Consider the following 20,520-nt stretch of genomic DNA (forward strand, 5'->3'; position numbering starts at 1 on the left):
AAAGGCTTTCTTATTTTGTAAAGTTACAAGACTGACCAAATAAAATGATTCTTCTAGAAATTTTTGAGTATGTATTAGATTTATTACATCTATAGCACAAGCAAATTGGAAGTTTTAGCTACTTTAGAAATAAGAAAATGTTTAATCAAAATTTAGAAGTTATTAAAACAAATTTTAATAGCTCCTGTTGAAGAAGATAACACATTTTTAGAAGATGACACAGATGAAACATTTACTGAAGGGGAAGGATCATATTTAGAAGAAGACTCAGATGAGGAACGTTTGGAAGGAAGTTTGAGTTCATTTCAGTATGATGATTTGCAAAGCACTACAGGTAGGTATTATTAGTTTTCTGTCAGTAATTGTCACTGTTTTAGAGACAAAGCCCAGACAAATGGAACAGTTATAAATCCATAGAAAGAAAAATGTGCAGGATGTATATATGTGTGGGAATGATAAAAGGACAAGTGCATATTTTGGTAGGGTACTTCAGCAGCCCTAGACTTGTGGTTTTTATTTCTGAGGATCACATAGAGTACTCTGACACTCATTCTTCTGGGTTTTAAGAAGGTGTAAAAACTGCTCCACTACAGATTAGTGGGAGTTCAACTTTCCCTTGGAAGTAATTGGGAGTTCCCCTTGGAGACTGTTGTGCCATGACTGACCAGAACTCTGCATTTACTCCTGATGCACATGGGCATGATGGCTCTTCCTTCCATGCTCATTGGTGACGGCTTCCTATCTTCAAGCCAGTAGTAGTGCTTACTGCTAGAGTAATGCAGGCTGTGTATATTCCTCCTTTCTCTGGGAAATACAATTTTGGATTCACCAGGCACTCTTTGTATTAGTCCGTTCTCACGCTGCTAATAAAGACATACCTGAGACTGGGTAATTTATAAAGGAAAGAGGTTTACTTGACTCACAGTTCTGCATGGCTGGGGAGGCCTCAGGAAACTTACAATTATGGCAGAAAGGGAAGCAAACATGTCCTTATTCACATGATGGCAGGAAGGAGAAGTGCAGAGTGAAGGAGGGAAATGTCCCTTATACAACCATTAGATCTTGTGAGAACTCATTCACCATCATGAGAACAGCATGGAGGTAACAGCCCCTGTGATTCAATTACCTCCTACCAGGTCTCTCCCATGACATGTGGAGATTATAGGAACTACAATTCAAGATGAGATTTGGGTGGGGACACAGCCAAACCATATCACTCTTCTTAAATTATTTTATTTTTTTAGTACCTCAGCAAACCCCTGCCCCAGCTGTGGAAGAAGCAGAGGAAGAAGTTAAGAAGAAAATATCAGAGAGATTCTTCTATGATTATATGGAGCTTGCTTCGATGCCTTTTGTGACTCTGGATTCAAACATACCACTGGATCTTCTCACACTCGTGTATCCACCCTGGCTAAATATGTATAATTTTGGGATTTTCATTTCTTAGGTCAGAGGTCAGCAAACTATAGCCCAGGGAGCCCAAATGTGCCCTCCCACCTGTTTTTGTAAATGAAGTTTTATTGCAACACAGCCACATCCATTTGCTTACATTTTGTTTATTATGGCTGCCATCACACAACAAAGACAGGGATAAGTAGTTGTGACAGAGACCATCTGGCTCACAAGGCAAAAACTATTTACTACCTTCCCTTTATAAAAAAAAGTGTGCCAACCCATGTTAGGTAATTCTAAGAAGCTTGAATTCTTAGAGATTTTATAGAAATGCATGATCTTAATTTAAACTAAGCTTTTGCTTGATGCCAAATAACCATACAGAGAAATATTTTTCTGGCTGTCCTTTGCACAGGTGGAAAGGCTGCAGTTCATGAGACCTGAGTGAAGGAAATCAGAAGGCTTTTTGTTCCCATTTACTTTTGTCAATGCCTGTCAAGTTAAATAATCATTTTCCCTTCTTGAAACACTTATGTGTCTGTCCATTGTAAGGCATTAGTACTTTCACATTATATATCAGATGAGCTATCAGAGAAGACAATTCTTAGGAAACAGGGCACAAAATATCAAGTTTTAATTGGTCTGGAGAATAAGAGTCTTTGAAGATATGTAGAAACAGGGATGATTGACAAGGGGATTTCATGTTTGTCATCACATTATGATGTTAGGTTTGCAATGCGGGTAGTTAGAAAACAGTTTCCATTGAGGTCCTTAGCTGGCAATTTACTGTGCTTCCCTTTTGGATAGTTAGTACTTATCACCACATGGCCTAAAGCACCAACTGGCCTCTTACATAAGGAATACTTTCAGAGATAGGGTGGTGTACTCCCTAACTAGTTTTGCTTTTTACATAAAAACATAAAAATAGAACATGTTGTTAAATCCCAGGTGTAACTAAACTAATTCACGCTGAATTATCTTGTAACCTGGAATTTTCTCTCTTCATGGCTTTTTTTTTTTTTTTTTTTTTTCTTTTTTTTAGAAATTTTTTTCAAAAAATTGTTTTTTTTTTTTTTTTTTTTTTTTTTTTTTTTCCCGAATGGGGTGGGGTGGTATATTAGAGTCCCCTGGAAGTTTTTCCTAAAGTGCACAATGCTCTGATGCCTTCCTGGACCTACTGTGCTAGTTCTGTGTGGAGAGGGGCTTGGGCATATGTACTCTGAAAAAACTCCGAGATGGTTTGGCAGTGCACTGCCTTCTCACTGCTCCAGGATGGGAGGGTCTGTATTAGACAAATATGCCCAAATTCTAAACAGCAGAGTCAGAAGAACTTCAACTTTTATTTCAATATATGAATTATCTCTATTCATGCTGGATGGGTGGCTGTATAAACTATAGCCTTTTCTTAAACATTTTCAACACCAGGAAGATCACAAAGTAGCTTACCCCACTTTGGATGGCTCACTAGAGAGCTTTTCAGGCCTTGAATAAAATTCTGCCTTGCTGGGATGGCCGCCATTAGATTTAGTTCTCCTCTCTGCAGATGGACTTATATAATTTCTGTATCTTGTGAGGAATTCTAGGAAGAACAGGTCAGCTATCATGTATTCCCTAAGTACTGTTTTAATTAACCCTTTCATTTGCTGCCTGTGGTACCCAAATAGGTTTAACCTTATTTATTTTTGCAAAAACAATTAATGGGCTCTCAGGATTTCCCCAGAAAAATTAAAATAGTAACTAAAGCAGAGTATGGGGATAGTCACCTGATTTATTTATTTTTTTCCTGCCCAGGCCTTTTTTTTTCTCACCTAATTTAAAAACAAAATTGTTAGTAATACGTAGAAAAATCATGAGTTTCAGGGTAAAATTCAACTACTTCAACCTCATGTCTTCATCTAAGAGTATAGATTTAAAAATTTATTTCATCACTTTTCCAATCCCTAGGATGGTATTGTTTTTCACTTCTTTTCCTTAGCAACTTTCCCTCAGACATTCTTTTGGTTATGAATGTAGAAAGCGAGCCAACCTACAACTTCTGGACGACAGTATCGCAATGTACATAGCTGGGAACCAACTGATCTTTCTGAATTTGAAAACCAAGGAACAGATCTACCTGCGAAGTAGCAGTGGTGAAGGAATTGGCGTCATTGGGGTATGCCTTCAATAAATTAGAAAAAAAAAAAAAAAAAAACCTAACTTTTTTCTTGTTCTGTGGACCAGCCAACATGGTTGTTAGATGCCAACACCGTGCACAGTATTGTGGGATCACATGAGATGCACAGCTGTCTTTATTCCAAGGCATTTTCAGTTCAGTTATTACAAACACTCATTCACTGTCATTACCTCTATGCACTATTATAATATTATTATTTCTTTTTGCAGATAAGGAAATGGGCTTATAGAGGTTAGGTGACTTCCTCATAGTTGTGCAAGTTTTTCATATTTAGATTAGAAGTGGAGATGAGTGGGGAGATTTTAAAGAATCTTAATCTGAAGACTGAAGCAGGCACATGGCCATGGGAATGGAGAAGGTGAGGAAAATGTGAGACACACAGATAGGACGTAGACATAGATTGACTATGGAAACAGGATATGTTGAGATGTATGGAGTGAAAGATACTATCATGTTTGTTTCTTTCTTGATCACCTATCTATATATAGTATGTGTACATGATAAAAGTCCATGTCCTCGGAGAGTTTGTTATAAGACTAATTAATAAGTTCAGCAATAATTTATTATGTAATACTGTGCATCCAACACTATACAGAACATATAGTGGGGAATTTAAATGAAGAAGAACTCATGACCTCTGTGAATTCAGAGTTTAAAATCCATCTAAAGAGACAAGACCTATATTTGTAAAAAGAAAAACAAAAAACTAGACACACAAGTACAAGATAATGTGGTGATAGCTGTGTGCAGATAGCCATGGGCCCAACAAGAGGGTCGTGGATTTTATGGAGGGAAGTCAGTCAGGGCCTATGAGGTTTCAGAAGCCCTGAGGTCCACACCATCTGCAGGGGACCAAGAAACATCTAATTATCACGTATTTATCTATTACTTTATGGCCGTAATAGTTTTAAAATTTATATTTTAATATTTTGTTATAAAATAATTTGGTTTGAGGACAGTAGTCAGAGGTGTAGTGTGGTCAAGAATGCTAATCCTGGCCAAGCACGGTGGCTCATGCCTGTAATCCCAGCACTTTGGGAGGCTGAGGCGGGTAGATCATGAGGTCAGGAGATCAAGACCAGCCTGGCCAACATGGTGAAACCCTGTCTCTACTAAAGATACAAAAAATTAGCCGGGCATGGTGGCACACGCCTGTAATCCTGGCTACTCAGGAGCCTGAGGCAGGAGAACCACTTGAACCTGGGAAGTGGAGGTTGCAGTGAACTGAGATCATGCCGTTGCACTTCAGCCTGGGCGACAGGGCAAGACTCTGTCTCAAAAAAAAAAAAAAAAAAAAAAAATGCCAATCCTAATCCTCATCCACCTGGATGTTGAGCAGTTTTATGTCCACAAGGCCTTTTCTCCATGTGTACTGGAGCTGTTGAAGCCTGGGTAGTGACAGAGGCCTTGCCTCCACTGTCCATGTTACCTCATCTTTTCTGAAACAGTTATCCAGTTATGGTTGAGAAATACTTTAGCAAGGCTATGAGAAACCTATGAGAAAAGTGTCTGGGCACCCTACCTGGAAAAGGTATGGTGAATCTCTATGTTGAGTGTAAAGTAAATGATTTACTAATTCCAGGTCTTCACCAAAAATAAAACTCCTGGCTTGGCACAGTGGCTCCTACGTGTAATCACAGCACTTTGAGAGGCTGAGGTGGGTGGATCACTTGAGGCCAGGAGTTCAAGACAAGCCTGGCCAACATGGTAAAACCCCTTAACTACTAAAAATACAAAAATTAGCAGGTGTGGTGGCACACACCTATAATCCCAGCTACTAGGGAGGCTGAAGCACGAGAATTGCTTGAGCCTGGGAGGCGGAGGTTGCAGACAGCAGAGATCGTGCCACTGCACTCCAGCCTGGGTGACAGAGTGAGACTGTGTCTCAATAAATAAATAAATAAATAAATAAAACTCCCAAACTCAACCCCACAGCAATTTCCAATATGAGAGGCAGAAACTTTTTAATTTACTGTAGACAAGACCTAGGAGGGTAAAGGATTTGCCTGAATCTTCATCCAAATTTCTTTGACCACATGTTCTACACCATATTTCTTTACAAATGGGAATCTAGATAGATATGGTCTTAATCCATGTCCCCTACTTCCTTGAGATCTGCTATTTCTCAGGCCCGTTTGCTTCCTGACTCTGATACTTAGCTTGAATCCAATCTCTTACACTTAACACATTGTAGACTGTGTGACTGCAGGAAAGTTACTTAAACTCTGTGCCTCAGTTTACTCATCAATAAGATGGAGATAATAATGGTATCCAAGCTCACAAGGTTGGTATAAAATTTAAAGGAAATAATGTTATCTTGGGTACCAGGATTAGCAATCTATGTCTGAGAACCAGGCTCTTTGTCTTATATATAATCAGGAGATGTGAAATAATATCTGAAAACAGAATTTTATAAGCATAATATGTGTTTTAAATAGCTTATCCTTATAACAGCTTATTTTTATTTTCATTTTTTGGCTGGCCATTTACCCTTCCTACACATTTGGCTTACCAATAGACAAAAATAACAGAAATGAACATACTATTTTATCCAACTTATATGGCTATCTTTGAAAATACTGACACAAATAGTTTATCCAGGGCATACTTACTGTATTTTCCTCTGTGTCTGGCTTGGAAGTACTATATCTTTCTCACTTTTAGTAAGTTTACATTCGTTTGTAACTTTTTCCACAGTGAAATTTTAAAAATTGTGATGTAACCTGGTCTGGAAACAAGAATCCCATACATTCCATGAATTTTTCTATACAAAATTTAGGTTGATTTATATGTAGGGTAGACAATTCATCTCAGTGATTCTCAAAGCAAGGTCTCCAAACTAGCTGCATCAACATCACTTTGTTAGAAATGTAAATCACCTTGTTAGAATGTAAATCACGTAGTTAGAAATTACCTTATTAGACATGTAAATGCAAATTCTTGAGTCCCAGCCTGACCTATTAAGTCAGAAACTCTGGGGGTTAGGGCTTGCAATCTGTATTTTAATAAGCTCTTTAGTGGATTCTGATGCACGTTGAAGATAGAGAACCATTGTTCTAGCTCTTCCAATGGCAATTAAAGAAATTGTAGAGTTAGAAATGGCTGTCTTAAAGTAAAATTTAAACTGTGTATTCTTCTAGTTTTCAGTTTCAATTGTATCCATCATTAAATATCTGATGCCCATTTTTGAATTTTCTATTAGAGTAAAGCCTAATAAAGAAATTATAAAATAATGGATGCTAAATACTGCATTAATCAGACTATTTATACAAAAATCTTTCTTTTAATATTTTGGTGAAATTTTATCTTTTGTAGGTTCATCCACATAAAACTTATTTCACAGTAGCTGAAAAAGGGAGTTTTCCAGATATTATCATCTATGAATATCCTTCTCTGAGACCATACAGAATCCTTCGAGGTGAGTCCAGAAGCACATTTAAATATTTCATGTTCAAGGATAACAACATTCTGAAGAAGGTGTGACATTATTTCATAAGTCAAGGTTCTCCAGAGAAACAGAACTAGTGGAAGATAGAAAAGAGATTTATTCAAATTCACACACAACAATACTAACCTTAAATGTAAATGAGCTAAATGCTCCAATTAAAAGACACAGTCTGGCAAATTGGATAAGGAGTCAAGACCCATTGGTGTGCTGTAATTCGGGAGACCCATCTTACCTGCAAAGACACACACAGGCTCAAAACAAAGGAATGGAGGAAAATTTACCAAGTAACTGGAAAGGGAAAAAAAAAAACCCACCAAGGGTTGCAATCTTAGTCTCTGACAAAACAGATTTTAAACTAACACAAATCAAAAAAGACAAAGGCATTACATAATGGTAACAGGAACAATTCAAGAAGAGCTAACTATTCTGAATATATATACACCCAGTACAGAGCACCTAGATTCATAAAACAAGTTCTTAGAGACCTACTAAGAGACTTAGACCCCCACACAATAATAGTGGGAGAATTTAACACCCCACTGTCAGTATTAAATCAATGAGACAGAAAATTAACAAGGATTTTCAGGACTTGAACTCAGCTCTGGATCAAGTGGACCTAGTAGACCTCTACAGAGCTCTCTACTCCAAATCTACAGCATATACATTCTTCTCAGTGCTACATGATACTTATTCTAAAATCGACCACATAATTGGAAGTAAAACACTCCTCAGCAAATGCATAAGAATTGAAATCATAACAAACAGTCTCTCAGACCACAGTGCAATCAAATTAGAACTCAGGATTAAGAAACTCACTAAAAACCACACAATTTCATGGAAATTGAACAACCTGCTCCTGAATGACTCCTGTGTAAATAATGAAATTAAGGCAGAAATCAAGAAGTTCTTTGAAACCAATGAGAACAAAGAGATGATATACCAGAATCTCCAGGACACAGCTAAAGCAGTGTTAAGAGGGAACTTTATAGCACTAAATGCCCACATCAAAAAGCCAGGAAGATCTCAAATTGACACCCTAACATCACAATTGAATGAACTAGAGAGGCAAGAGCAAATGAATCCAAAAGCTAGCAGAAGACAAGAAATAACTAAGATCAGAGAAGAACAGAAGGAGATAGAGACAGAAAAACCCTCCAAAAAAATCAATGAATCCAGGAGCTGTTTTTTTGAAAAAATTAACAACATAGGTACACCACTAGCTAGACTAATAAGGAAGAAGGGAGAGAAGAATCAAATAGATGCAATAAGAAGTAGTCAACGGGATATCACCACTGACCCCACAGAAATACAGACTACCATCAGAGAATACCAGATACCTCTATGCAAATAAACTAGAAAATCTAGAAGAAATGGATAAATTCCTAGATGCATACACCCTACCAAGACTAAACCAGAAAGAAGTTGAATCCCTGAATAGACCAATAACATGCTCTGAAATTGAGGCAGTAATTAATAGCCTACCAACCAAAAAAAACTCCAGGACCAGATAGATTCACAGCAGAATTCTACTAGAAATACAAAGAGGAGCTGGTACCATTCCTTCTGAAACTATTCCAGACATTTGAAAAGGAGAGACTCCTTCCTAACTCATTTTACGAAGCCAGCATCATCCTGATACCAAAACCGGCAAGAGACATAACAAAAAAAAGAAAACCTCAGACCAATATCCGTGATGAACATCGATGCAAAAATCTTCAATAAAATACTGGCAAACCGAATCCAGCAGCACATTGAAAAACTTATCCATCATGATCACGCCGCCTTCATCCCTGGTATGCAAGGCTGCTTCAACATACACAAATCAAAAAACGTAATCCATCACATAAACAGAACCAAAGACAAAAACCACACGATTATCTCAATAGATGCAGAAACGGCCTTTGACAAAATTTAACATCCCTTCATTTTAAAAACTCTCAATAAACTAGGTATTGATGGAACATATCTTAAAATGATAAGTGCTATTTATGACAAACCCACAGCCAATATCATATTGAATGGGCAAAAGCTGGAAGCATTCTCTTTGAAAACTGGTACAAGACAAGGATGCCCTCTCTCACCACTCCTATTCAACATAGTACTGGAAGTTCTGGCCAGGACAATCAGGCAAGAGAAAGAAATAAAGCGTATTCAAATAGGAAGAGAGGAAGTCAAGTTGTCACTGTTTGCAGATGACATGACTTTATATTTAGAAAGCCCCATCATCTCATACCCAAAACTTCTTGAACTGAGAAGCAACTTCAGCAAAGTCTCAAGATACAAAATCCATGTGCAAAAATCACTAGCATTCCTATACATCAACAATAGGCAAGCAGAGAGCCAAATCATGAATGAACTTCCATTCACAGTCACCACAAAGAGAATAAAATACCTAGGAATATAGCTAACAAGGGATGTGAAGGACCATTTCAAGGAGAACTACAAACCAGTGCTCAAGGAAGTAAGGAGGACACAAACAAATGGAAAAACATTCCATGCTCATGGATAGGAAGAATCAATATCGTGAAAATGGCCATACTGCCCAAAGTAATTTATAGATTCAATGCTATTCCCATCAAACTACCATTAGCATTCTTCACAGAATTAGAAAAAGTGATTTTAAGTTTCATGTGGAATCAAAGAAGACCCCATACAGTCAAGACAGTCCTAAGCAAAAAGAACAAAGCTGGAGGCATCACACTACCTGACTTCAAACTATACTACAAGGCCACAGTAACCAAAACAGCATGGTACTGGTACCAAAACAGACATATAGACAAATGGAGCAGAACAGAGACCTCAGAAATAACACCACACATCTGATCTTTGGCAAACCTGACAAAAACAAGCAACGGGGAAAGGATTTCCTATTCAGTAAATGGTGTTGGGAAAACTGGCTAGTCATATGCAGAAAACTGAAACTGGACCTCTTCCTTACACCTTATACAAAAATTAACTCAAGATGGATTAAAGACTTAAATGTAAAACCCAAAACCATAAAAGCCCTAGAAGAAAACCTAGGCAATACCATTCAGGACATAGGCATGGGTAAAGACTTCATGACAAAAGAGCCAAAAGCAATTGCAACAAAAGCCAAAATTGACAAAAGGGAGTTAATTAAACTAAAAAGCTTCTGCACAGCAAAATAAACTATCATTAGAGTGAACAGGCAACCTACAGAGAGGGAGAAAATTTTTGCAATCTACCCATCTGACAAAGGTCTAATATCCAGAATTTACAAGGAACTTAAACATGTTTACAAGAAAAAAACAATTCCATCAAAAAGTGAGCAAAGGATATGAACAGATACTTCTCAAAAGAATACATTTATGCAGCCAACAAGCATGTGAAAAAAAGCTCAACACCACTGATCATCAGAGAAATGCAAATCAAAACTACAATGAGATACCATCTCATGCCAGTCAGAATGGCAATTATTAAAAAGTCAGGAAACAATAGATGCTGGTGAGGCTCTGGGGAAATAGGAATGCTTTTACACTTTTGGTGGGAATGTAAATTAATTCAACCATTGTTGAAGACAGTATGGCAATTCCTCAAGGATCTAGAACCAGAAATGCCATTTGACCCAGCAATGCCATTACTGGATATATACCGAAAGGAATATAAGTCATTCTGCTGTAAAGAGACATGCACACATATGTTTATTACAACACTATTTACAATAGCAAAGACGTGGAACCAACACAAGTGCCCATCAATGATAGACTGGATGAAGAAAATGTGTACATATACATCATGGAATACTATACAGCCATAAAAAGGAATGAGATCATGTCCTTTGCAGGGACATGGATGAAGCTGGAAGCCATCATCCTCAGCAAACTAACACAGGAACAGAAAACCAAATGCTGTGTATTCTCACTCATAAATGGGAGTTGAAGATTGAGAACACATGGACACAGAGAGGGGAACAACACATACCAGGGCCTGTTAGGGGTTGAGGGTGAGGGGAAGGAACTTAGAGGACAGGTCAATAGGTGCAGCAAACCACCATGGGACACGTATACCTATGTAACAAACTTGCACGTTCTGCACATGTATCTTTTTTTTTTTAGAAGAAATAAAAGAAAAGAGATACATTTAATGGAACTGTTATGGGAAAGGGGTCCCGATCCAGACCCCAAGAGAGGGTTCTTAGACCTTGCACAAGAAAGAATTTGAGGTGAATCCATAGAGTAAAATGAAAACAAGTTTATTAAGCTGAAATGATGGCGTTTTCTAAATATACAATCGTGTCATCTGCAAACAGGGACAGTTTGACTTCCTCTGTTCCTAATTGAATACCTTTTATTTCTTTCTTTTGCCTGATTGCCCTGGCCAGAATTTCCAACACTATGTTGAATAGGAGTGGTGAGAGAGGGCATCCCTGTCTTGTGCCAGTTTTCAAAGAGAATGCTTCCAGTTTTTGCCCATTCAATATGATATTGGCTGTGGGTTTGTCATAAATAGCTTAAGCTGATAAGCAACTTCAGCAAAGTCTCAGGATACAAAATCAGTGTGCAAAAATCACAAGCATTCTTATACACCAATAACAGACAAACAGAGAGCCAAATCATGAGTGAACTCCCATTCACAATTGCTAGAAAGAAAATAAAATACCTAGGAATCCAACTTACAAGGGATGTGAAGGACCTCTTCAAGGAGAACGACAAACCACTGCTCAATGAAATAAAAGAGAACACAAACAAATGGAAGAACATTCCATGCTCTTGGGCAGGAAGAATCAATATCATGAACATGGCCATACTGCCCAAGGTAATTTATAGATTCAATGCCATCTCCATGAAGCTACCAATGACTTTCTTCACAGAATTGGAAAAAACTACTTTAAAGTTCATATGGAACCAAAAAGCCCACATTGCCAAGACAATCCTAAGCCAAAAGAACAAAGCTGGAGGCATCACACTACCTGACTTCAAACTATACTACAAGGCTACAGTAACCAAAACAGCATGGTACTCATACTAAAACAGACATATAGACCAATAGAGCAGAACAGAGCCCTCCGAAATAATACCACACATCTACAACCATCTGATCTTTGACAAACTTGACAAAAACAAGAAATGGGGAAAGGATTCCCTATTTAATAAATGGTGCTGGGAAAACTGGCTAGCCATATGTAGAAAGCTGAAACTGGATCCCTTCCTTACATTTTATACAAAAATTAATTCAAGATGGGTTAAAGACTTAAATGTTAGACCTAAAACCATAAAAACCCTAGAAGAGAACCTAGGCAACACCATTCAGGACATAGGCATGGACAAGGACTTCATGTCTAAAACACCAAAAGCAATGGCAACAAAAGCCAGAATTGACAAATGGGATCTAATTAAACTAAAGAGCTTCTGCACAGCAAAAGAAACTACCATCAGAGTGAGCAGGCAACTTACAGAATGGGAGAAAATTTTTGCAATCTACTCATCTGACAAAGGGCTAATATCCAGAATCTACAAAGAACTCAAACAAATTTACAAGAAAAAAACAAATAACCCCATCAAAAAGTGGGTGAAGGATATGAACAGACACTTCTCAAAAGAAGACCTTTATGCAGCCAAAAGACACATGAAAAAATGCTCATCATCACTGGCTATCAGAGAAATGCAAATCAAAACCACAATGAGATACCATCTCACACCAGTTAGAATGGCGATCATTGAAAAGTCAGGAAACAACAGGTGCTGGAGAGGATGTGGAGAAATAGGAACACTTTTACACTGTTGGTGGGACTATAAACTAGTTCAGCCACTGTGGAAGACAGTGTGGCGATTCCTCAGGGATCTAGAACTAGAAATACCATTTGACCCAGCCATCCCATTACTGGGTGTATACCCAAAGGATTATAAATCATGCTGCTATAAAGACACATGCACATGTATGTTCATTGTGGCGCTATTCACAATAGCAAAGACCTGGAACCAACCCAAATGTCCATCAATGATAGACTGGATTAAGAAAATGTGGCACATATACACCATGGAATACTATGCAGCCATAAAAAAGGATGAGTTCATGTCCTTTGCAGGGACATGGGTGAAGCTGGAAACCATCATTCTGAGCAAGGTATTGCAAGGACAAAAAACCAAACACCGCATGTTCTCACTCATAAGTGGGAATTGAACAATGAGAACACTTGGACACAGGAAGGGGAACATCACACACTGGGGCCTGTCGTGGGGTGGGGACGGGGGGAGGGATAGCATTAGGAGATATACCTAATGTAAATGACGAGTTAATGGGTGCAGCACACCGACATGGAATATGTATACATATGTAACAAACCTGCACGTTGTGCACATGTACCCTAGAACTTAAAGTATAATTAAAAAAAGAAGAAAACAAGTTTATTAAGAAAGTAAAGGAATAAAAGAATGGCTACTCCATAGGCAGAGCCGTGGCTTGGGCTGCTTGCCTAAGAATACTCGTAGTTATTCTTGATTATATGCTAAACGAGGAGTGGATTATTCATGAGGTTCCGGACAGGAAAGGGGTGGGCAATTCCTGGAACTTAGGGTTCCTCCCTTTTTAGGCCATATAAGGTAACTTTCTGATGTGGCCATGGTATTTATAAACTGTCATGGTGCTGGTGGGAGTGTCCTTAACATACTAATGCATTATAATTAGCATATAATGAGTAGTGAGGACGACCAGAGGTCGCTTTCATCACCATCTTGATTCTGGTGGGTTTGGGCCAGCGTATTTACCACATCCTGTTTTATCAGCTGGGTCTTTTGACCTGTATCTTGTGCCAACCACCTATCTCATCTTGTGAGTTAGAATGCCCAGCCTCCTGGGAATGCAGCCCAGTAGGTCTCAGCCTCATTTTACCCAGCTCCTATTCCAGATGGAGTCACTCTGGTTTTAATGTTTCTGACACTGCTATCTAATACGCATTTGTGTTTCTCCCCAAGTCATAAAATGGAATATGTTCTCAAAGTGTTTTTCTCATTCAATATATGATTAAGACTTCTTTACCCTCCCCCTTCATATCACATAATTCATTCTAAAGCCAAAGATGGTGAATATTTTTGGAATTGTTCCTTTAGGGTATTCTTGGCATTCTTACGTCACCATGGGCTGACTCCCTCTCTTTTTTTTACAATATGTTTTTGAAAATGAAATAAATGTGTCCTTATTTATTAGGCTTCCATTTATCCTTCCAGATGGGACTGAGAAGGGATATGCTTATGTGGACTTTAACTACAGCGGTACCTTGCTGGCCTCTGTTGGTAGCAACCCTGACTACACACTGACTATCTGGAACTGGAAAGAAGAACAACCCATACTGAGGACAAAAGCTTTTTCTCAGGAAGTTTTTAAGGTTACTTTCAATCCTGATAATGAAGAGCAGCTTACTACATCGGGATCAGGTCACATCAAGTAGGTTGGGTAACCAATAGAGGTGCCAGTAGATATCACAGGAGTATTTTTCTAAGAGGATCTAAGAGCTGGAGACATTTTTTTTTTTTTTTTTGCTGTTTTGGTTAACATTAGAATTATTTAAAAATATGTTATTTTGAAAGCTAACTAGTAATGCACCTTTTCTAATTAGATATGTGGGATTTTATTTCTGCAAAGAGCATAGATAAAATAAGGGCTTTTTTATTTCTGCAAGCAGCATAGATAAAATAAGGGCTTTTTTTTTTTTTTGAAATGGAGTTTCGCTTTTGTTGCCCAGGCTGGAGTGCAATGGCATGATCTCAGCTCACTGCAACCTCCACCTCCTGGGTTCAAGTGATTCTCCTGCCTCAGCCTCCTGAGTAGCTGGGACTATAGGCGCCCACCACCACGCTTGGCTAATTTTGTATTTTTAGTAGAGTTGGGTTTCTCCATGTTGGTCAGGCTGGTCTCGAACTCCCGACCTCATGTGATCCACCCCCCTCAGCCTCCCAAAGTGCTGGGATTACAGGCATAAGCCACTGTGCCCAGCTAAATAAGGATTTTTAAATATAGCCTGCTGCCTTCTTGTAGGCTCCACCTCCTAAAAGAGTTTGTGTAGTGTCTTAATAACTAACATCGGGATGGTATTTCCAAATTCATATTGAGCTTTCACATCCACTACTGAATTTCTTGTTTGTAGCAACTCAGTCTTCATCTGTAAAACAAGAATTATCACAGTATCATTCCTGACAAGGAACACTCAATACGAAACAGTGGCAGAACCTACTCTTGATCTTAGGTCTTGCTCCAAACTCCATGCTCTTTTCATTATATCATACCCTCGTCTATTTCCGGGATGGAATGATCTTTTCTTTCTCTCTCTTTCTTCCATTTTGTCTCATGCATTTGTGTAACAATCTTCTACCACCCCAGAGCTTCCCATAACTTGATTATCAGTGTCTCTTTAAGAGAAAGACATTTTTATCCATCCTGAATTCCTCTTGTCTCAATTTAAATCTGGTCTTTTTGTTATTCATTTATTAGCAATATAGACTAATTGAGCAGATTTTTAATTGTAATCTTCGGGGAATTCTCAAATAACCTTCTGCTAGCTATATGCGAAAAATTTCCCATTTCTTATATTTTCTGATTATTTAGTAAAATCTGTATTTTCTATGCCCCATATCTTTGGGGAAAAGGCAGACATTGAACAGTTAATTTCATGTGTGAAGTGCTATGAAGGAACCCAGAGTATATGGAAGCATATCATCAGGGGACCTACCATTCCTTTGGAGAGGATGTTGGCTATCTAGGCTTTTGGCTTTGTATCATTGGCTTGTTGATACTCTCCATTATCTGTTTTATATCTACTTGGATAGGTCTTCTTTTTCTACGTGGTCTTCATCATCCTGTCCATTTGTTTAGACTATTAATAAGAAAATGTTAGTAATAACATTTATTGGCTGCTTTCATATGCTAGGCACTGTTCTAAGAATTTTTCAACAATTCTATGAGGTAGATGTTACTAATTTTCTCATTTTATACCTGAGAAAATGAAGGCATAGGGTGGTCTAGAAAAGTGCTCAAAGTCACACAGCTAGTAAATTAGAATTCTTTGGAAAACTTTTATGTCTTCTAAAACAATACTGTCTAATAGAACTTTCTGACAGACTGGGAATGTTCTATGCTGTCTAATACAATAGCTGCCAGCCACATGTAGTTACTGAGCACTTGAAATTGGCTAGTGTGACTGAAACACTAAAATGTTGATTTTATTTAATGTTAATTACTTTAAATCTAAATTTAAATAGTCACACATAGCTGGAGGCTACTGCATTAGGTAGCATAGCCCTAAAATATAAGATGCACAAAAACGGGAAATTTTATTTTTTGCCTATTTTGATCATTGCAGAATTCACATTGCCTAGAACCTTGCCGGACAGGTAGTAGATACTTAATAAATCTTAATCAGATAAATGAATGAAGGAATGAAATAATATAGGCCACTATGAAATATGTAAATGTTTGGGTCATATTAAGATAAAAATCAATAAAATATCTTTGAGGTACATTCAGTGTCTTTCTTGTTTGTAGGTTCTGGGAAATGGCTTTTACATTCACAGGTCTCAAGCTGCAGGGATCACTAGGTCGATTTGGCAAAACAACCACTACTGATATAGAAGGCTACATGGAGCTCCCAGATGGGAAAGTGAGTACAGCTACTATTCTATAATATTAAAATTGTGTTTTCAAGTACATATATGAAAGCACACGTATGTGAAAATATATTACATTCTAACAAGCTCAGCCAGTAACAGATATTATCATTGTAAATGTAATGAACATTTAATTTTACTTCTTCAATTATCAATTGTAATTAAAATATTTCCCTGAAATTGTCATAATCCATACTTACCTACCATTTTCTATTTTCTTTTTACTAAATATTGTACACACATATAAATTATGTGAGCATTTTCATATTTTAACATAATGACATATTTGTTACTTTTTTTTTTTTTTGAGACAGGGTCTCGCTCTGTTGCCCAGGCTGGAGTGCAGTGGCATGATCTCCGCTCACTGCAAGCTCTGCCTCCCGGGTTCACGCCATTCTCCTGCCTCAGCCTCCCGAGTAGCTGGGACTACAGGCGCCCCCCACCATGCCTGGCTAATTTTTTGTATTTTTAGTAGAGACGGGGTTTCACCGTGTTAGCCAGGATGGTCTTGATCTCTTGACCTCGTGATCCGCCCACCTTGGTCACCAAAATATTTGTTACTTTCAATTATGTCACAGAGTTGCAGTATTTATATACTTGTTTTTCCCCATTTTGTCTTGCTATCATGATCCAAGAAGACTTATTGGGTCAAAGGTTATATACAACCATGTGGCATTTATTTTTATTGTCAGATTATTACTCAGAAAGAGCAAACCACTTTATAGAGGCATCTGCAACACTGCAACTGTAATCTGTTAATTTATTATTTAATATTGTTAGTTTCTTTCCTTTCTTTCTCTTATAAAATTTATAGGCATATTGCCTGAAACAATAGTTAATTAGGATTAGTTCTCTATCAATATTTTACATAGCTTCCTATTAGAATGAGTTATGCATTATTATTTGTGATGATCTCAGTTGTAAGTAAATGCCAGCATACGAATATTACTCTAAGGAACCAAGTGGTCTAGTCATCTACCCGACTGAATATTCTCAATTCAAAAGCATGGCATATAGGAGGAAGTAAAAAGCCTTGGATGCTGGCGAAACTATATATCTAAATCCATGAGATGATCTTAAGTCATCCCAGCTTCCAATTCTCAATACTGTAAGAATTAAGCTAAGATAAAGATCAAGAGAATCTTTGTTAAAAACCTGGTATGAGATATATTTTTTAAAGTGTTGGTAGAATTTGTATAGATATAGGGAAGAAATAAGCCATTTTAAATGATAGAGCAACTAAAGGAAATGTTTAGCATTAGAAATAAATATCAAATTTTTAGAGGGCAGATTGGAATAAACCATTTATGTTGGCAAAAAGTGGAGAATTTCAGTTGAGAAGTATGACTGGGTCCTAGTGTACGAGGAGTTTAATAGGTAGGCAGAACTACTCTACATGGGAAGAGTAGACTTGCAAATGAAAGAAGTAATAAACAAATTTGGCCATAAAATACCAGGTTGATTAGAAGTCAAGGAAATGAGTCAAGGAAATGAGCTAGAACAGAAGCTGTTGCTGTCATCTAAAAAGAGATGATCAAGGGCCTAGACTTCTCAGAACAAATGGAAAAGGGAAGCTAGATATTAGTCACATTTCAGAAAGGAATGCCTTATAGGTTTTTGTCATCACTGCTGGCTTTCATCACTGGACAGAAGAAAATAAGTCTAAAGACTACCATAAAATGGCTGAGGCTTAAGAACAGAATCAGCAAAGTCGGTAGGGTTGTTAAAAAATAGGTAGATCCAAGAGATAAAAGACTGAATAAAATCATCAGTTTCTCTAGATAAGGGGGAAATGGAAATGTAGACCTCGAGAGCATGCAGGCAAAAATTAGAATAGAGTTTCCCAAAGTGCATTTTTATGGAACATCAGTCTGTACAGAAGCTCCATAAAAATAAGACTTTTTAAGTCAAATTCCTTTGTATCTAAAAATTCCTCTTGGTGATTCCCAGCAAAAACGTCTCTATTAAAAGTTCCCAGGGGTCCTAGAGAAAATAAAGTTGTTTGACTTTGTTTATCCTAGCAACTGCCTTCTGAGGCTGTGCAGTTAGAATAGGAGGTTTTGAGCTACCTTGCTTGAATTAGAATGCTGACTGGGTAGTTTTGGGCAAGTTACTTAACTGTTTTGTGCTTCAATGTTCTCCTCTGTAAAATGGGGATAATAATAGTCAGGGCTATCATTGGCCCATATGGTTCCTTTGTGGGAGTCAGAAAAAGCTGTTTGTTTTAGGAGAATGAGGTACCCAACATGCACAAGTGTACATGGTATCCCTGATAAATGTACCTAGTTCATATGGTTTTTTGCATTAAATAACTTAACATATATAAAGTACTGAACCAGTGCTTGGCACAGAGTCAGTACTCAATAAATATTACTTTATTTGTGACACTTGTTAAATATCTTAACAACTAATATTTGGTGGCATGCACTTGGGAAAATGCCAGATTAAACAGATTAATTTGAGAAAAGTTTTAGATGATTATCCTTGTTTGAAATTGGATACTATTATGCTATAATCTACTTAATTCAGTACTGGCCTTACAAGTTATCTAATATCTAAAATTTGATAGTATTACTTTTAAAAAGTAGACTCTCATCTAATTCCCCTCCTGTCTTTTGTCCTAAGAGATGTACCAAGAAGTCTATTGTATACATACATGAACAATTACCAACAACATACAGCCTAATCAAAAAGATGTAAAACTGATCATATTGCTGGAAGGAAATACATCAAAGTGTTATTAGTAGCTGTGTCTGGGGTAGAGGTCTTCATTTCTGTATTTTTTTATTTTTCCATTTAAAAATTTTATAATCAATAAAAATAACCTTAAAAAATAATTTTCACCTACTATTTGAGGCATAAATACATACACTTACCTGTTTTAATGCACATTTCTTTTTTCCACATACCTGCCAGGTGCTCTCAGGGTCAGAATGGGGCAACATGCTGCTTTGGGAAGGTGGTCTGATCAAAGTGGAGCTCTGTCGAGGGACAAGCAAGTCATGTCACAATGGTCCCATTAACCAGATAATGCTGTATGAGGGTGAAGTTATCACTGTTGGGTCAGATGGATATGTTAGGGTAAGTTTTCTTGATACTTGGACGGTAGCACCCATGTTTAAGACTTGTAGCTCACCCAAAGGGTTTTATTTCTCATAAAGTTTATTTTGTGAAGATCAGCAGTCATTTACTCCCAAGGCCAACTCACTTTAAATATTGCTTCTCTTGTGGTAAATATTTGCATTCTTGTCAAAATTAATTTACTGCATTTTACCACTGAAACTTTTTGAGAGGGCCTCTTGTTATTTTGATTCTGTTGAAATAATAGCTTCAGAAGATGAAAACTCATGTTAGCACAAGATGAACAGTAGACCCACATATCCTTCCAAAAGGCTCCATATGAATGGCCATTTTGTAGGAACAAAGGTGCTGAACATTTGTTAGTTATTTTTTACTGAGGTTACCACTTAGAAATATACCCAGAGGTGAACTGATGGAGTTTGCCTATGGATACTACATTCTTCTTGCTCCTTATGCTAGGGAACTCACTTGCTTTCTCTTGGGTACACTCTCTTGCCCAAAGCCTGGGCTAAGCTGGAACATCTAAGTTCCAGCATCTAAGTCCCCTTGATTGCTATTGTCACACTTCTTCCACCCACTCTGTGTAGCACTTTCTGTTAATGAGTATCCTACTGTGGCTGGTCAACCTGTGGCCTTGTGATTTGCCTTGTAGTCCTCTTGGTAGATATTTTCAGTGGGGCCTTTCATAAGAAAGTGGTAGTGTTCTATTGACATTCTTTAAGAAATGTTATCAAAAGTAAGATTCTTTTTTTTTCTTTTTTAAGAGTCTGGTCACTCTGTTGCCACCAATTGAGCTTACTGTGTTTAAT

General features: G+C 37.6%; 1 protein-coding gene and 1 long non-coding RNA gene across 5 annotated transcripts in view; one reads left to right on the plus strand and one right to left on the minus strand.

Annotated features, from left to right (window-relative positions):
* CFAP44 (cilia and flagella associated protein 44) overlaps positions 1 to 20,520 on the plus strand; it is a 154,661-nt gene that overhangs the window by 16,508 nt on the left and 117,633 nt on the right. For 3 of the 4 annotated variants that reach the window (XM_058437495.1, XM_058437496.1, XM_032150163.2), the window contains exons 3-9: positions 182 to 334; positions 1,245 to 1,398; positions 3,382 to 3,544; positions 6,881 to 6,983; positions 14,198 to 14,414; positions 16,509 to 16,623; positions 19,547 to 19,711. In XM_058437495.1, the coding sequence (XP_058293478.1) occupies positions 182 to 334; positions 1,245 to 1,398; positions 3,382 to 3,544; positions 6,881 to 6,983; positions 14,198 to 14,414; positions 16,509 to 16,623; positions 19,547 to 19,711 (1,070 nt within the window). Of the gene's footprint in view, positions 1 to 181; positions 335 to 1,244; positions 1,399 to 3,381; positions 3,545 to 6,880; positions 6,984 to 14,197; positions 14,415 to 16,508; positions 16,624 to 19,546; positions 19,712 to 20,520 lie in introns of those variants that run through there. The other variant, XM_058437497.1, reaches the window with a different exon arrangement.
* Positions 6,988 to 19,571, minus strand: LOC131383247 (uncharacterized). The gene is made up of 4 exons (XR_009213130.1): positions 19,507 to 19,571; positions 15,697 to 15,840; positions 15,050 to 15,129; positions 6,988 to 7,086 (listed from the first exon to the last, which is right to left on the minus strand). It is a non-coding gene; the product is annotated as an uncharacterized LOC131383247 (long non-coding RNA).

This window comes from Hylobates moloch, unplaced genomic scaffold (assembly GCF_009828535.3).
Source record: "Hylobates moloch isolate HMO894 unplaced genomic scaffold, HMol_V3 SCAFFOLD_4, whole genome shotgun sequence".
Lineage (NCBI taxonomy): Eukaryota > Metazoa > Chordata > Mammalia > Primates > Hylobatidae > Hylobates > Hylobates moloch.